Source organism: Trypanosoma equiperdum (assembly GCF_001457755.1).
Source record: "Trypanosoma equiperdum strain OVI genome assembly, contig: ctg_683, whole genome shotgun sequence".
NCBI classification, from domain to species: Eukaryota; Euglenozoa; class Kinetoplastea; order Trypanosomatida; family Trypanosomatidae; genus Trypanosoma; species Trypanosoma equiperdum.
In genome coordinates, this window is record NW_027124624.1 from 330 (window position 1) to 15,906 (window position 15,577).

At 50.3% G+C, this 15,577-nt stretch overlaps 7 protein-coding genes and 1 pseudogene across 8 annotated transcripts; all 8 read left to right on the top strand.

Moving 5' to 3' along the window:
* Positions 1 to 1,277: 1,277 nt before the first annotated feature.
* Positions 1,278 to 2,450, top strand: TEOVI_000317300 (inositol polyphosphate 1-phosphatase, putative; the record flags this gene model as incomplete). Its single annotated transcript, XM_067226128.1, has 1 exon — positions 1,278 to 2,450. One exon carries the CDS (start codon positions 1,278 to 1,280, stop codon positions 2,448 to 2,450), a length of 1,173 nt encoding a protein of 390 aa, XP_067082229.1.
* Positions 2,451 to 2,868: 418 nt separating this feature from the next.
* Positions 2,869 to 3,555, top strand: TEOVI_000317400 (uncharacterized protein; the record flags this gene model as incomplete). The annotated part of the gene is made up of 1 exon (XM_067226129.1): positions 2,869 to 3,555. One exon carries the CDS (start codon positions 2,869 to 2,871, stop codon positions 3,553 to 3,555), a length of 687 nt encoding a protein of 228 aa, XP_067082230.1.
* A 319-nt stretch (positions 3,556 to 3,874) lies between these two features.
* TEOVI_000317500 (uncharacterized protein) lies at positions 3,875 to 4,813 on the top strand (the record flags this gene model as incomplete). Its single annotated transcript, XM_067226130.1, has 1 exon — positions 3,875 to 4,813. One exon carries the CDS (start codon positions 3,875 to 3,877, stop codon positions 4,811 to 4,813), a length of 939 nt encoding a protein of 312 aa, XP_067082231.1.
* Positions 4,814 to 6,143: 1,330 nt separating this feature from the next.
* On the top strand, positions 6,144 to 9,515 carry TEOVI_000317600 (uncharacterized protein; the record flags this gene model as incomplete). Its single annotated transcript, XM_067226131.1, has 1 exon — positions 6,144 to 9,515. The coding sequence occupies one exon, from the start codon at positions 6,144 to 6,146 to the stop codon at positions 9,513 to 9,515; it is 3,372 nt and encodes a 1,123-aa protein (XP_067082232.1).
* A 599-nt stretch (positions 9,516 to 10,114) lies between these two features.
* TEOVI_000317700 (uncharacterized protein) lies at positions 10,115 to 10,564 on the top strand (the record flags this gene model as incomplete). The annotated part of the gene is made up of 1 exon (XM_067226132.1): positions 10,115 to 10,564. One exon carries the CDS (start codon positions 10,115 to 10,117, stop codon positions 10,562 to 10,564), a length of 450 nt encoding a protein of 149 aa, XP_067082233.1.
* A 426-nt stretch (positions 10,565 to 10,990) lies between these two features.
* TEOVI_000317800:pseudogene lies at positions 10,991 to 12,934 on the top strand (annotated as a pseudogene). Its single transcript has one exon. A coding segment is annotated over exon 1 (1,944 nt).
* Positions 12,935 to 13,458: 524 nt separating this feature from the next.
* On the top strand, positions 13,459 to 14,100 carry TEOVI_000317900 (ribosomal protein L7/L12, putative; the record flags this gene model as incomplete). Its single annotated transcript, XM_067226133.1, has 1 exon — positions 13,459 to 14,100. One exon carries the CDS (start codon positions 13,459 to 13,461, stop codon positions 14,098 to 14,100), a length of 642 nt encoding a protein of 213 aa, XP_067082234.1.
* Positions 14,101 to 14,568: 468 nt separating this feature from the next.
* TEOVI_000318000 (uncharacterized protein) lies at positions 14,569 to 15,393 on the top strand (the record flags this gene model as incomplete). The annotated part of the gene is made up of 1 exon (XM_067226134.1): positions 14,569 to 15,393. One exon carries the CDS (start codon positions 14,569 to 14,571, stop codon positions 15,391 to 15,393), a length of 825 nt encoding a protein of 274 aa, XP_067082235.1.
* Positions 15,394 to 15,577: the final 184 nt, after the last annotated feature.

Consider the following 15,577-nt stretch of genomic DNA (forward strand, 5'->3'; position numbering starts at 1 on the left):
GGATGTTGCAGAAGCTGTTGCCTCCTACAGGCCTCTTGAACGACTTTTGAAGGCACCCTACTCCATATGGCGTATGAGGCAGTACCTTTCCATGAGTGTGTTGCATGAGGATGTAATGACCGCTTTAGTGCTGCAAGATAAGATCAGGTATAAGGGCCTGATTATTGTTGACGCCGCACCTTGTCACTTTCATAACGCAGGCAAGGGTGATGTTGCGCAACACTTTACGAGTGTGTGTCTTCCGCCATGTGATGGAAAGTTAGGGCCATTTCTACGCACGATTCGCCGGCGTTCTGGTGGAACGGCAAAGCTTCCTTGTTGGCCTGAGGAAGAGAATAATTATTTAACCAGAAATTCGCCGGTATATATCGTTTACGTTATCCATCCAGTTAAACCGTAGAGTCAAAAGTATTGTCTCTAATGCGTTGATGTGTGTGTCCACACGGCTCTAACTGCTCTTCGTTAACTGTTGTTTGGTCAGTAAATGTCGCGGAGTGTAATGGCATGAGGGCATAATTGTACATCTTTACTAATTTTGATGGGTGTGCTGGGCGATGGCGTGGGCATGTCCCTGAACGGTAGTATTATTTTGACGTTGAGTCTAATTAGATGACGTTTTTTTTCCCAGTGGTTGATGTTGGCAGCTATCTTGAACGGTGGTCGACTTCCTTTTAAGGTACCAATTCAGTCGACCCGACGGTAGGCTTTTAAGCAGTAGCACCAGGATGGTCAATAGTCGCTGGTTGGAACGACTTTTTCCTCTGTTTAGTTATGTGTCTCAGGTGCCACCTCCAAATGTTTTACTTTCTATTGTGCCCTACCACATTTTTGATCTGGTTGCAAAAGGTGATTGGTGCGGTTGTTTGGTGAGTTGCGTGCCGACTACGTGAATGCCCCTACGTGATGTGTTGCTCCCTTATTTTTTAGACCTGTTATTTCTGTAAGAGGTTACTGGGGGTGCACTTGTCCATCCACCGATGACACCAATTCATTCACATTGGGGCAACCGGCGTGCCTCTTGTGGGAGGGCAGCCGACCGACTTCTACGTTCGTTTTTGTATGGTAGAGTGTGCTGTCATTTGGCGCTGTCCTAAATATAAAGTCCGGGATTCGGTGGCTGGCTGCGCTTATCCGTTGCGTATGCTCATGTATTATGTATGCGTGTTCCTTCACTTCCTTTTACGTGGTATTGCACCCTGTTGGATGCGCTGTTAGGTGAGGTGTTCTTTTTTCTTTTTCTTTTGTAAAGTGTTAATCTGTCTTATATCATTCAGCTTATGCCTCAGGTGGATCTCGTTAAACTCTTGCAAATATGTGTGAATGGCGCTTTGGCTGCGCAGCAGTACATTCTGCTCGATCTGATTCAGCTTCGCAGTTTGGAAGTATCCCGTCGTGACGTGTGTATAGCGGATTTGGACCAGCAGGAAATTGCGCGGTTGCGTGCCCGTCTGAAAGCTGCGGTTTCGGTTGATGTGAAGGGGAAGCTCGAGTATAAAGAGGGTGGCTCCGTTGATGACCTCGTGACAACTGCGGATGTCGTCACTCAGGGCTTAATGGAGCGCCTCCTCGCTGAGGCATTCCCGGATACGCCCTTTACTATTATTGGTGAAGAAGAAGCAACAACAACTGATGCCATTAAAATACAGGTGGAACGTTGTGTGGAAGCGTTCCGTGACGTGAACGCCGTAGCACCACTGCAAAAAGAACTTGAGGCACATGCCTCCAGTGATTCGCGGCACGTGTCAGCATCAACCGTGGAGGAGCTCCGCGCTCGCGTTGGGGTATTCATTGACCCAATCGATGCCACAAGCTGCTTCGTTGACGGGACGTGGGGTGCCCCAATGACGCTTGTTGGGATCACAGTTGACGGTGTACCGGTTGCCGGTGTTTCCAATCGTTTTTTTTACAGCACTGTTGATGACTTAACTTCGGGCGGTAATGCCGGATGTACGGGTCTATCATACGTGTGGAATGACCCCTCTGCGGGACCTTTTATTGTGCACGAGGGACGGCTGGCGACTCCTCTTTGGTCACTCGGAAGGAAGACGACCAGCAACCTTGCCATGCTACGTGTTATTCGTTCTGGCACAACCAGCAATAAGCGCTTCGAGCAGTTGTTGGCCCGACTGCAGCCCGTTGAGCCTCGAAGTGCTCGGGGCGCTGGCAATAAGTTGATGCTTCTTGTTGTCTCTATGCTCGCGGCATCAGATGGGGCGGCTGCCGCTGCATGCGACGTATTCTTGGCCCCACCTAACAGCATCAGCAAGTGGGACACATGCGCTGCTCACGCTTTCCTTCTGGCGCTAGGAGGTGATATGCGTACACTGCGGGGAGAACTCATCCGGTACCCGCTGCGAGGCACAACTAATCTCAAAACCCTTCCTGACGGGGTCGTTGGTTTGACGCGATGGTCGATGACGGAAGGCCTTCGGCGTTTGGGATGGCAGTAGTCGCTACAGGAAATCAATAAATCGTTATTGCCCCTTTTTAAAAAAGAAAACAAAAGAAAATTCAACTTAGTCATATGAACGTATGGTCTAATGTCCCATCAACGGTAGAGTAATGCGCGTAGGAATGCAGTTCACCTATGTCCATGTCCATGTTTTGTTTTGTTTATCCTACTTTGGCGGGGAGGGCGGTCGTGGATCGATATTTCCATACAACTTCTGTAATGTTTTGAATATCAACTTGTTTCCTCTTCTTTTTCGTCTGCGCGACTGCCTCCGCAGTTTCCCTATTTCGTTCGTGTTTGTTTCCCCCACTTCGTAGCCATTACATCGGGCCGTTGCTGTTGTTGTTGTTGTGTTTGGCCTGTATCGTGAGGACTTGTTGGGTCGCGCAGAACAAGTGAGGAGTGCAAAACAACAAATGCCCACGCCACAGCAGAGTGAAGGAAAAGACCTGCACCGGCGCTTTGCGGAAGCAGCTAAGGGTGTGACAGAGTTGTACCGCAATGCCACTCTCTCATACAATGCCGGCTATCGAGACGCCCTTCTGTTAGTTGAGCGTTACGCCCTTATCGCAGCACAAAGTGGGGAAGCAACACCGCACGGTGCATTAAGGCGCGACGACAGAACCAGTGATGGCGGCACTGACCGCAACAGTCATTTGAGCGATCAGAGTATAAGTAATGGCGACAGTATAAGCATTAGCAGTTCACAGGATTCTGCGATCCCAGCATCAAGGACATCCTTTGCGCAATGGGGAACACAGTCACCGCAGTTACTGAACATCAAGCAGCTGCTGTGGTTCATACAAAACATAGTGAAGAGTCATGATGCTCTCACCGGTGCCCCACGCACCTTAAAACGCAGGCGGAGGCGGTCGTGTAGTTCAGCCGGTGCTCGCGGCTGCGCCGTCGGTAACGATAATGAAGACAACACCAGTAGTGGTGAAGGTGGCGGCAGTGGCGGGGGTTTTGGAGGACTACCGATTCCAAGGTTCCGCTCCCCACAACATCGGGCAGAGAACTGGAACGAGTTGCTGCTGCTTGGTGAAGGCCGTGCGACGCCACACACGGACGCCGACGGGATCAATTCCGAGGGTGAGCTATGACAAAAAGGTGTCTTGGGCTTATGGCTATTTATCCGACCTTGCTATTTGGTTTGTTTCTTGCTCGTGTTCGAGCTCATTGCATCTTCCAACTTCCTGCCCTACGAGGGGTGATATTTTGCCGCGCACAATCTGAGAAACGTTGCTGATATTTACCACTTGTGGACGGATGCTAATTCTGATTTTTACATTTTCTCTTGTCTCCTTTTTTATCCCCGCGAATAATACCTTGTACGTTGAATCTGCGCAGGCAATAGACCACGAGTGTAAAGCACGCGCGGCAAAACACAGAGAAAGCAAGGGAAGGAAAACGCATAGCGACATGCCCCCACACAGGAAGCATCCAGCGCGCGGACGCTCGCCACGAAATAAAAGATATAACGGTGAAGGTAAGCCGGCAACCAAGCGTGGTCGAAGTTGGAGCAAGCAACCGTCGGGCCCTCTGACCACTAACTGCGATGGCGAAGCATCATCATACACGACAGCGGGCACACCACCGGTAGCGAGCGATCATAAATTTTGCGAGAAAACCAGGAGTACGAAACCATCGCTGGAGGTTACTCGCACACACATTGCTCCCAACACCACTACTGCTGCTGAGGTTATCCCAAATGCAAGCGTTACCTCCGCAGTCGGAAGTGCGGGAGGCACTGAAACGGCAGCCACCCCGACAGCGAAGGGTGCCGACAATCTGAGCGATACCGATATGGAGAAGTACAATGATCTACAGCGGCTTCTACGGCGAATTATTGCTCTGGAATTTAGTGAAAGGTGTACGCAGCGCTCCATCACTGTCGTCACCATGATATGCGAAACGCTCTGCACGGACCCTGTAGCCATTGTAAAGGTGATGGAGGTGGTGGACCAATGTTTCGGTGAAGCAGTGCGAGGTCAGGAGCCGAGACTGCTCATGCATTATTGGTACATACTGGATGCCATCCTGAAACACTTCAATGGAAAGCCTCATTTGTTGAAAGCGGTGCTGGTGGCTATTCCACACTTTGTCCGACAATACCTGCCGTGGCGTGGTAGCAACCTGGCAGGTCAGCCGTGGAGCGAGTATGATAAGTACAGACCCGCGTATGAAGACATGCTTGGCACATGGAAGGTTGTACTGGAGGAGCGGGCGCTGGAAGAAATTATGAAACTGTGGAGGGAGGGTATGGGAAACCACTACGCAGATAAAGTGGGCAATGTAGGGGCAAGGGTCCCGCTAGGCAACGCGACTGCTGATTCACAGAATTCTGATGCTGCCCACTAGTGTGCGGAAACACCCAACGCACCCCGTGCCCTCTTATGTTTGCTCATTGTTTTACGTGGGATTAGGGTATATTAACATGGACATTCGAATAGTAGAATAATGCCGTAGTTGTCTTTGGAACATTTTGCTGCTAGGTTCGCGAGCACCACAAATACGAACTCTGCAGTTGAATTCGGGGTGCAAACCCTCTTCTTTTTGTCGCACCGCTCACTAAGGCCAACACACACACCAGCGACTCGGTCGGCTCCTGATAGATGGTCATCGGCCGCCAGGGCGCTGTTTGCTGTAGCGTGGTAGAGATGGGTCGTGCACAATACATATAATTTTTTTTTAAAAAAAACTGCTGTCATCATCCTTTAGCTCATGTAATCTCTGCATCCGGCTCGAGTACTGCATCGTCCGAGGTGGGAGTGACTTATTCATACCGCAGCTAAACACGAGGTGCAAAGAAAAGGGGGTTTGTCTATCCGGGGGCTACCCTTTGATTTGTCCCGCGTGTGTGCAATCAGAGTGCACTTCCTGCAAGTACTTGAAAATCGTATCCAGAGGCTGTCAGTTATGCCGGTGACTGGTCGAAGCATCTGAATTTTTGCAATGAGGACAAGCCTCCTGTACGAGCTCAGTTAGTTTGAAGCTGCAGAGTATATTTAATTGGAACGGAAAATTGAAGTACCTAAGTGCCACAACCGACCATTTTCGTATAAGTTTTTTGGTTTTTGGCCATTTGGCCCTCTATTTATCGAAGAGAAACACTTTGGCGACATGAAAGCGCTGTTGGCACCTAATTATCACAACCGGGGTCGTGCAAAAGTATTTGTACAAGGAAGGGTAATGCTACTTGTGGGTAATGAGTTTTTTTTTTTACAACCGAGCACCCCGTGCTCAGGTTTTTGGACTCCACACCGGTGGAAGTCGTTTCGTATACACAAAAGAATTAGGTGTATTGTTGAAATATCACGCAGAAAAGTACTTGTTCTGAAGTTACGCACCCGTTGCAGCGTGTATGCAGGGTAGAGATCGTAGCACATAAAAACTATCTGCCAGATTGTGGGATAGCAAACGGTCTTGGCATCAGTCAAGTTGTTGCTTTGGCCTGATGTTTGGCAGTGCAGAGATTGAGGGTGCAAATGAGTGTTTGCGCCTATGCACTCCTCCTCCAGATGCTCACTGTGTGATAATTACGGTACTGCACTCTTGTGTGTCGTATCTTGTGGTGATGTGTCGTTCTTTAAACTTTCGAAATGTTGGCACCGTCCACTTCCTCATCTAGCTGTGTCACTGTTTTCTCCACCTCTGTGCACATGTGTATTTTGCAGTATTGAACATAGGTATGGCTGCCGTGTGGCGGAGTTTCAAGTTCTTCAATGCGGAGCTCGTAAAAAATCCCCTATGTCGCATGGAGATGACGTGTTGCTGTTGCGGCGAAGGTTTGGTGTTTGCTGGTGGAAGCGATGGCGCCGTATGGGCCGTTGACCGCAGTAGCAATAACGAAGGCGTTAAGTGCGAATTTGGCGCATATAAAGGCCCTGTGCTATACATGAAGTACGTTCAATCGCGGAATGTGCTGGTTACTATCGGTGACGACGACGGGGAAGATGTGTGTGTTATCCGTGTCTGGAACCTAGAAGCGGCAGCAGCACCGGGGAGGATATCACCACCGCCGTGTAATGAGCACCGTTTGTTTAGTTCGAAGCACCCGCCTCCACGAGAACGAGTACCTCTCTGCCCAATCTATGACACGGGTTCCACATCCTCTCCCACATCCAATAAGCGACGGGATGCGACGGACTGCGCCCCAACCACAAGCATTAACACCGTTGTTGCATCTTTTGATGTTGCAGATGATCTTCAGTGTATGGCGGTGGCGCTTGTCAGCGGGGATGTTATACTTCTTCATGATGATCTGGAGCGGAAGAAGGCGCTGAGGTTGCAGCGGCTCCGTAGTAACATTGCGAAAGGCCCAATTGCTTTTGTCGGCTTTACAAGAGCAACCTATACACCAGATGCGACAACAAAGAAAACCAAGAACCAGCAGCTTTTTACCCTCAGTGCGTCTCGCAGAGGAGAGGAAATGGTTACACATATAATGTATAGTGTGTACGCTGATTGTGTGACGGTGTGGCAAGTGTCGTCCGCGGGTTGCGAGGAGCACAGCTGTGATTCTTTTGGTGGTGCTTTGAGGGGCCGTTGTTGCATGACAGATGATGGCCAACTTGTTGTTGCAAGTAATGCAAGCGATCACATTACCGTATTCGGTAACAAAGAGACTCTGTCTCCGCGGAAGCAGTCACAAGGGTCGTTTGTTAGTTCACATTTTAGTTCTTCTCAAGCAGTTGAAGTGGCCGGCCGAAAATGCTTGCTTCTTTCTCACCGTGGTTACGTTGTGGTGCTGGCGCAAAGTGACGCATGGTCAGACAGGTTCGTACTTCAGTGCTATGATCTGCCCAACCGGCTGCGCTGCCTGAGCCGCTCGCAAGAGAACTACTGCACCCATGTCGAATGGATGTTGGCCGATTCTTCAGATATATTAGTTTTTTGTAGAGAGCCGATTCGACATGTTGAGGCAAGCAACAGCGGCAGCGTCACCGGCTACGAAAGCAAGAACATCAGGACCGCTGCTCATGCGTGCTACCAGGTCGTACGGCTTGTGGAGGTTGGTCTGGAAAAGCGACTTCAGCAGCTCTTCCAAAAAGAGTGCTACGAAATCGCGCAGAGTATCGCATGCCGATCTCAGTCAACCCCAGGTGGAAGACACCGGAAAAATCAGCAGTTACTCGATATTAAGAAACACTACGGAGACTACCTTGTGAGCAAGCGGGACTACACTGGGGCGATGAGACAATACGTGGACATCATAGGCCACGTGGAGCCGTCATATGTTATACGGGTATTCGTTGACGCACAGCAGATTGTGCCTCTCACGGGCTACCTGGAGGAGCTTCACAACACCCGAGACAACCAAACCGCTCAGCGGAGTCACACTACACTGTTACTGTGCTGTTACATTCAGCTGCATGACGAGGAGAAGCTGAACAATTTCATTCGCCGAAGTGATGTTCGCTTCGATCCTCGTATCGCGATTGACGTATGCACGGAGGCAAGGTACTATGAGGCCGCGTTGTATCTCGCAGAAAAGTATGCTAAGCCGCACGACTATGTTACGGTGCAGCTCGATCACTTGAACAACCCAAAGAAAGCCCTTGAGTTCATACAGGCGCTGTGTCTGGATGACGCTGAAGCCATATTGCGGCAACAGCACGGTAAGCACCTTGTAGCGGCACTACCGCGTAGAGCAACAGAAGTTCTCATTAATCTGTGTGTAGGTTGGAGTGGCCCCGCACGGCGCTTGGTGGGTAACGAAGTCGCGACCTCAAAGGAAGGGGGGCCCAAGCACCACAATCGTGGTGATGCAAAGGACTTTCTTCACATATTATCCGACTTCCCTGTGTGTCTTTTGCATTTCTTGCGAGCCGTGGTGAATAGCGGTGTGTTGGACGACGCAGATCCCAAACGGGAAATGGTAATTTATAATACGCTTCTGGAGATGTACGTTACACGGGAACTCAAACATGCCACTAGAGGTAACATTATCCCCATGGAAGAAGAGTCGTTTGTTGCAGAATCGTGCGAGGAGCGGCGCAAGCAGGCATATGGGTTCTTTACGGTGCACAGCGGTAGGTACGATCCATACCACGCCTTACTGCTGGCAGAGCAGCACGGCTTTGAGGAAGGTGTGTTCGTGCTTCTTCGCCGACTTAATTGCTCCACTGAGTTGATGCAATATCACGCAAAAGGGCTGGCGCACGGTGTTCCCACTCTGGTACGACAGATAGCAAAGACAAGACTTATTGAAATTTGTCTCAACAGTACTAACGACGGTGTGGAGCAAAGTAATGACGGCTCGGGGAACGGTCCAAAGAGCGGTGGAAGTGCCCGTGAGTTGTGGTTGTCCCTGCTTTCCATGCTTGCGCACACTCCAGAAAGCGATGCCCAGGATATTAGCCAAGTACTGGGGCACATTGCCGCACAAGACGCGCTCTCACCACTATCTGTGCTCACAACACTTAACAGCAGCAACCCAGAGTTACCGCTGCACATATTTCGTGATTATGTGGTCAGGATGGTGCAACGTGAAGTGAAGCGGTCAGAGTCCATCAAAGCCCGCACGGAAGCGCGATTGAAGGAGCTGCATGAGCTTCATGGTAAATTGGACGCGTTGCAGACGCGTGTGACAACACTGCAAGCGTTCAATTGCAACCACTGTGGGTCTCCGCTCGATTTGCCAGCTGTGTACTTCAGTTGCCAGCACGCGTTCCATCAACGTTGTCTAAATGACACAGCGAGGTGCAACGTTTGCTCTCCAGCTAACTTTGAGTTTGGCTGTGTTGATCAGCCACAATACGATGGAGAGGATGAGAGTGACAAATTCTTCCATTGCTTAGGTGGTTTCAGTTATGAAAAGGGTTTCGATGTGGTGGTGGAGCGATTTAGCAATGGTGTCACTGGCCTGCAGGGGCCCCGCAAGATGGACGCACCGTGTGATAGCAGCTCCATTGTCCATGGATTGCTCAATTCTTCTATCGACCTCACCAGCAGTGTCAATAGAAGTAGAGGCCCAAGCGAAACCGTTTTGCTGAGTGATGATGACACCTACGATGAATCTGGCGAGTTGATGAAACCGGAGGCAGTAGAGCTGTGGTAGTTGGTAGCAACAACGTTTTCGCTGACATTATTACAGCTGTGTGATCTCTTGCGTTTGTGTTTTTGATGTTGTTTTGTTTTGCTTTTCTGCCGGGGAAACAGCGAAATCCCTTGACCTCATCTAGTTTAATATTTCGGCTTTCGCACATGTAACTGGGTCCGGGAAAACAGAAGCATATGCATGGGCCTACCAACGATGATTGTTACGGTTTCCCTTGCGTACAGCAACGTTGGTTGATACTAAAGGTTTTTACCTGCTATCCGTGTGCTATTCAGGTGGTACCTTCATTTTGTCTATTACCACCATTCGTCGGTGACGACCGGTGCCACGTGCTTCCCCAGTCCCCTTTCTAGTTCGTGGACCTCACCGCCCTTTCTGATTCATTTATTGTTTGTCCTGAACAAGTTTTCTTCCAACTGAGTTTGTGGGGAAAGCGGGAGAAAGGCAGATCATCGTTCCCGGCCGTTCAGGCAAGATCCCTTTTCCTTTGAACCACGGAGGGGGAAATTAGTGCCTTTTTTTTTTTTTGAGCACGGAGGATACGCACGCGTATACATAAAAAGGAAAGATAAAAACGAGGGTAGGATATTTGAAGAGAAATGTCGAAGAAGCAAGGCGCGCAGGGACTTGAGACGTCGCCTGAGCTTTCCTTCATAAAACAGGGACATCTTAACTTGCTCATTCATACAAAAGACGGGGAACAGCGACTTGTTCCAGTAGATTCTTTGGCCTTCATTGATGACCCGCAATTGGTGCGTAGCCGGACGATGGATCAGGTTAATTTCAACAGTGAGTGCATCTTCAAGGTCACTCTTGACTTCAGTGAGCCGATTCCGTGCATAGAGGAGACAGCGGTTCGGGAGATGACCGATTGGGTATTGTGTTCCTGCAAGGGAAACAATGCTTTCTACTCACCGGTAGAGAAACGGTTGATCTTGCAGAGCTGTACAGTGTGTCTGCAAAGCAACGTCCGAGCGCTAGTTGACCCGTTTGTTGTTATGCTGCTTTATAACGAGGAAGGATGGGTAGTGGATCGTGTTCTAAAATAATTGGATAACCACAATTTTGCATACGATTGTAAACAAATTCGCTACTTCTGGTGAAGGGGAAAGGCGCTCTTTCAATCCATCAGAGAGACACTATATGTAGTCACAGTGTTTGGAGTTGTAGGTCAGCTGCAGAGTACCCCTTTCTGTTTTGCCCGCCGTGCATTCCCAAATTCATTCTCAACTGGCACCTCATCATCATGTGCTTTCAGGTAAAGCATGCGTGCCTTAAACCACCATATTTGTGTTTGCTGCTGGTGGAGTATACTGCATGACATCATTCGGTTTAAACCTCACGTGTATTTATTCCCGCACCACATTTTCGGTATTCACTTCCACCCTCCCCACACACATACGCACATATGCCACTTCTTTGCGGCTCTCTCTTTCGATTAACACACAGGTCTTCGTTACGAGGATTAAAGAAACTTGAAAAACAACGACGCTAACCATATGCGCAAGCGGTCGCGCGAGGATCCAACGAATGCAGAAGCTGCGGAGTTTTCCGAAGACCAGGGGGTGGGCGGCCAGCAAACAGAGGTAAAAGGGACAAAATCCAGCTCAACGTCGAGGGTATCCCCTGAAATACCAGATGAGAGCGCGTGTATATACGAATACGTGAGTGGGCCAACTGCTGTTAGTACCAGCGGTGGCAACAGTGGAAATAGCCCTGGAGGCACTCACCCGTCTGAACGTAAGTTAAAGCAGGCGACGCTACCTTCCTATGGATTGGTAAACGACACTGCGGTATTCCGCAAAGAGCTTGCTGATAGAGACGCACAGATCGATGAGCTTCGCGAGAAACTGGCAGCCGTGGAGACGCGGATGTCCGAAAGGGAGACAACTCTTGTCAACACGCAGGCACAACTACAGGAGGCTGTCGATCGCAACAATCGCTACCAGGTTGTTCTTCGTGAGGAAATGTTGAGAGCGGCCCGTCAAGAGAGATGCGATGCCAGACGTGCCTTACATTTGAAGCATTTTGAGCTTGGACAGATAGCAGTGTGGCATAGTAACGGGCGCGAAGTGTGGGTCGAGGGCAACAAGATGAGGCAGCTCACCATGCAGCTTGAGGAGCTTAGTGTACGCCGTGATGAAGTGGAGGAGCTCAAAAAAACGGCTGAAAAGCGGGCGCGGCAGATACTGAGGAGCAACGACGAGGACTCGATGGCACCGGAAGCCCAAGCGGCACTGATGGAGTCGCAGGAGGCAGCTCTGCTGTACACAGCAGAGTTTGCAGCCTTGGGTAGCGCCATCCAGTCGCTAAAACAGCAGCAACAAGACTTAAATCACGAGAAAAAAGTGTTTCTTAAGGAGATCCGTCGCGTAAATGACGAAGATGCCTCTGCCTTCGTGGCTGTGCCAGCTCTCGGTCACAATGGTCGATATGTAATGATGCATCTGCTCGGCAAAGGAGGCTTCTCTGAGGTGTGGAAAGCCTTTGACTTGCAGGAGGCGCGGTACGTTGCGTGCAAAATCCATCGCGTACAGAGGGAATGGTCACAACAGGTGCGACAACACTACCGGGACCGTGCGGTTCGTGAGCTAAAAATTATGCGAATGCTGGAACACCCGCACCTTACACGGCTCTTCGATGCCTTCGACCACGGCACGGCAACGTTCGTATCGGTCATGGAATTTAGCGCGGGGACCGATCTTGACACGCATCTGAAGCGTTGTGGCACCCTCCGTGAGGTGGAGGCGCGGTTAATCATTATGCAAGTAGTCAGTGCGTTGCGCTATTTCGCAGCACAGGATCAGCCGGTCATCCACTACGATCTTAAGCCAGCGAATATCCTTTTCCATTCTAGTAACCAAAGCAGTTTGCTAATCAAAATAACGGACTTTGGTCTCAGTAAGCTCATCCCGAAGCGAGACGGGGCAAGCGACAACCCAACCATAGAACTGACGTCACAGGGGGCGGGAACATATTGGTATCTTCCGCCCGAGTGCTTCGATACCACAGCAACTCCTCGGATCAGTAACAAAGTTGACGTGTGGTCGTGCGGTGTTATATTCTATCAGATGCTATTTGGTCGCCGTCCATTCGCCGAGGGCGAGTCACAGCAACAAATATGGCAAAACAAACTCATTGTTTCTTCTGCACACACCTTAACGTTTCCCGACACCCCGCGTGTCTCGCAGGAGGCAAAAGATTTAATACAAAAGTGCCTCGAATACCACCCTGCGGACCGCTACGACGTGATGCAACTCAGTCAGGACCCGTACCTGCAGCGCAATACGCGGCGGTCAGCACGTGCAGATCGAGCGCTTCCCGCAGGAGCGCAGCACTCTGCAGCGACAGCACCGGTAATGGCCCACGGGATGCCACTGACAAGTTCCGTTGAGGAGAAGTTGAGCAATCTCTCCTGAGCGGCGTGGGCATCACGTGAATTTCACCCGCGAGAAACGGCAAAGGACGAGTTGGAGAGGCCAACAGTGGTGGGTGAGGAAGAACCAAAAACGAAGGTAAACGTTCTAACAGCATCCGGATGGGAAGGTTAGAAAATATATAGTGATTAACAGGACGAGCGCCTCCGTTCTCCTTCCGTGCCATGCATTTCCGGCCTTCACCTTGGCAACTGCACATCTTTGGGGTACTTTGAAGGGGCGTCGTCCTTACACATTGTTTGTTTTTGAGTGGCTAGTGGTATGCTCACGGCTATTGGTGCTTAGCCGTTTGCTACCCTCCATTTTCACTGTCCACAAGTTCAGTACGCACGTGGGGGTGTAAAGTTCGCTGATGCCTAGAATTTAAAAAATTATTTTATGTTATTTCACTTCCTCCAAGTATTTTTTGTGTCCTACCTTTTCTGGAAGGGATGCTGTGTCGTTTTCAAATTCTACTCCCACTCATGTGACCTGCACCACTGTATGAAGGCTTAGCTGACTGTCGGATGCGGCGATTTCACTCCATCTTGTTTCCAATGAGGGGAGTTTCGGGTAATTTGCGCGTCACCAACGGAATCCCGTGCGTGTGTCGCTCATTTAGCATTGGTGTTCCCAGTGGTGTTACCCCTCGGGGTACGGCGTTGATGCCGCTTCGGGAGAGTGCTGAAACTGTTGAAGCTATAGCTGATGCTTACGTCAACATGGACTTGCAAACAATGCGCAAATTTCATGACCTAGTATCCAACAGCATGCCGTGGCCACCCGGCACCGCTCCCGTGTCGTGTGAAGAAATGATGCTTCAGGGATTGGCACCCGGCACGTGCGGAGGCGGACGGGTCGTTGGGGCTACTCCAACAGTTCCTGACGCTGCTGATGGTTCTGCCGGTAATGGTTCCACTGCCGATGCCACGGTTGTAAAGAAAGTCGTAGAGAAAGCCACTGTGGATGTTAGCCTAAAGGGATACCCCGCAGGAAGCAAGGTAAAACTTATTAAGGAGCTGCGGGCGGTAACAGGTTTGGCTTTACAGGAGGCAAAGGCGGCTGTCGAGCGGTGTCCAGGGATGGTAGCCACGGCTTTACCCCGGGGAGATGCCGAAAAACTGAAGGTGTTGCTGGAAGGCCACGGTGCCGAAGTTGAACTGTTGTGAATAGAAAGGGGGGAGCAACGTATGAAGCTTTGAGTGCCAGGAGGACGGTAACGAAACGGACTTTGAGTGCAACCAAGCATGACCTGGTTATAGTTATGATGGGGGACTGCCCATTGTTTAAGGCACCCCCCCCTTTCGTACGCTTTTTGGTAATGTTTTCCCTTTCCTTCTAACCTGTTACTTTTGCCCTTGGTAGTAGGTGGGGGTTTGTGTTGTCACAACGGAAGACTAGGCGGTCGGACGTTGCTACGAAGTGTAAGTGCAGGAAAGCGAATTGAGGATTTTCAAAGAAAAAAATACAAAGGAAAGCAGCACCAGTACTCTCAGTCTTGGCTGTAGGGTGCACAGATACAAGCACAAAGCTGTCACACCACACGAAAGGTGGAGAGGCAGTTAGTGCAATCCTGTGCACACACATAAACGGACGGAGGGCTTTCGCCACAGACTGCATAACAAAAGATACGACATATGGAACTTTCGTTCGCCTTTCTACTGTCAACTGTTGTGCTCATAGTGTTCTATGCGGTGGATTTTTTCTTTGCGCGGCTCCTCAACGTACTCAAGCAAGACCATCTCGAGTTGGATGAGTGCTCCCCAGAAGAGTCACCCGATTTGGATCCCGTGCTCGTTGTGAGCTCACTGCAACAGACAGCAGTGGAAATGTTAGAATACCAACGGCGGCGCTTTCGCATGGATGAAGGAAAAGGTTCGTCAGTGACTCCTGAAATCGACCCTGCGCCGCCGACTACAGTAGACGTCGGCTGCCTGTCGATAGCGGCCTCACCTCGTCGTTCAGAAAATGTGGTGCACGTTGTGGTGATTATATGTGGTTTGGTTGGCCCTTTCGCTACTGTTTGCCAGGCGCTTTTTCCAAATGCATTTGGCTGGTGCCGCTTCAACTTCCCTTATTTCGTACAGTACATTGGAGCCTTCTCAGGTGTTGCCTCCGTCTCCGTATACACCGGGCGGGTGTGGCATTGCTCCTCCTACAGTGAAGTCAGTCGCAAGCAGTGGCTGGAGCTCATGTGGTTTCGTCTCGATTTCATGTGTCTGACGGCTGTTGCGGCGTTTCTTGGTGCTGGTTCGTGGGTGGTGACCATTTGTTTACTTGCTGTTGGGTTTTACTTAGCGCACCGTGTGATGCGCATTGAAAAGCGCATAGAGGCGCTACAACTGGAAACACAGTTGGTTCGTGGAGAAATTGATGTTGATCGTGTGTTTGCGCCGGGAACTGCTGAAGCAGCCAGGGCACTTGGCACATCTGACAGACATGGGTATGATGCACTTGCCTAAATCAAAGGACTTGCGGACATGCAGCGGGGAAAGGAAGAGAAAAAGAAGCGCCAGCGGTACAAGAGTAAACAGGAAACGGGAGCAAGGGTTGGCTGCTAACATGCTTACAGTTACGGGTAAGGAACAAGGAATGCGGAAGTATGAATGCGAATAAGTTGCGCGCACCTGTGTGTGTGTGTGTGTG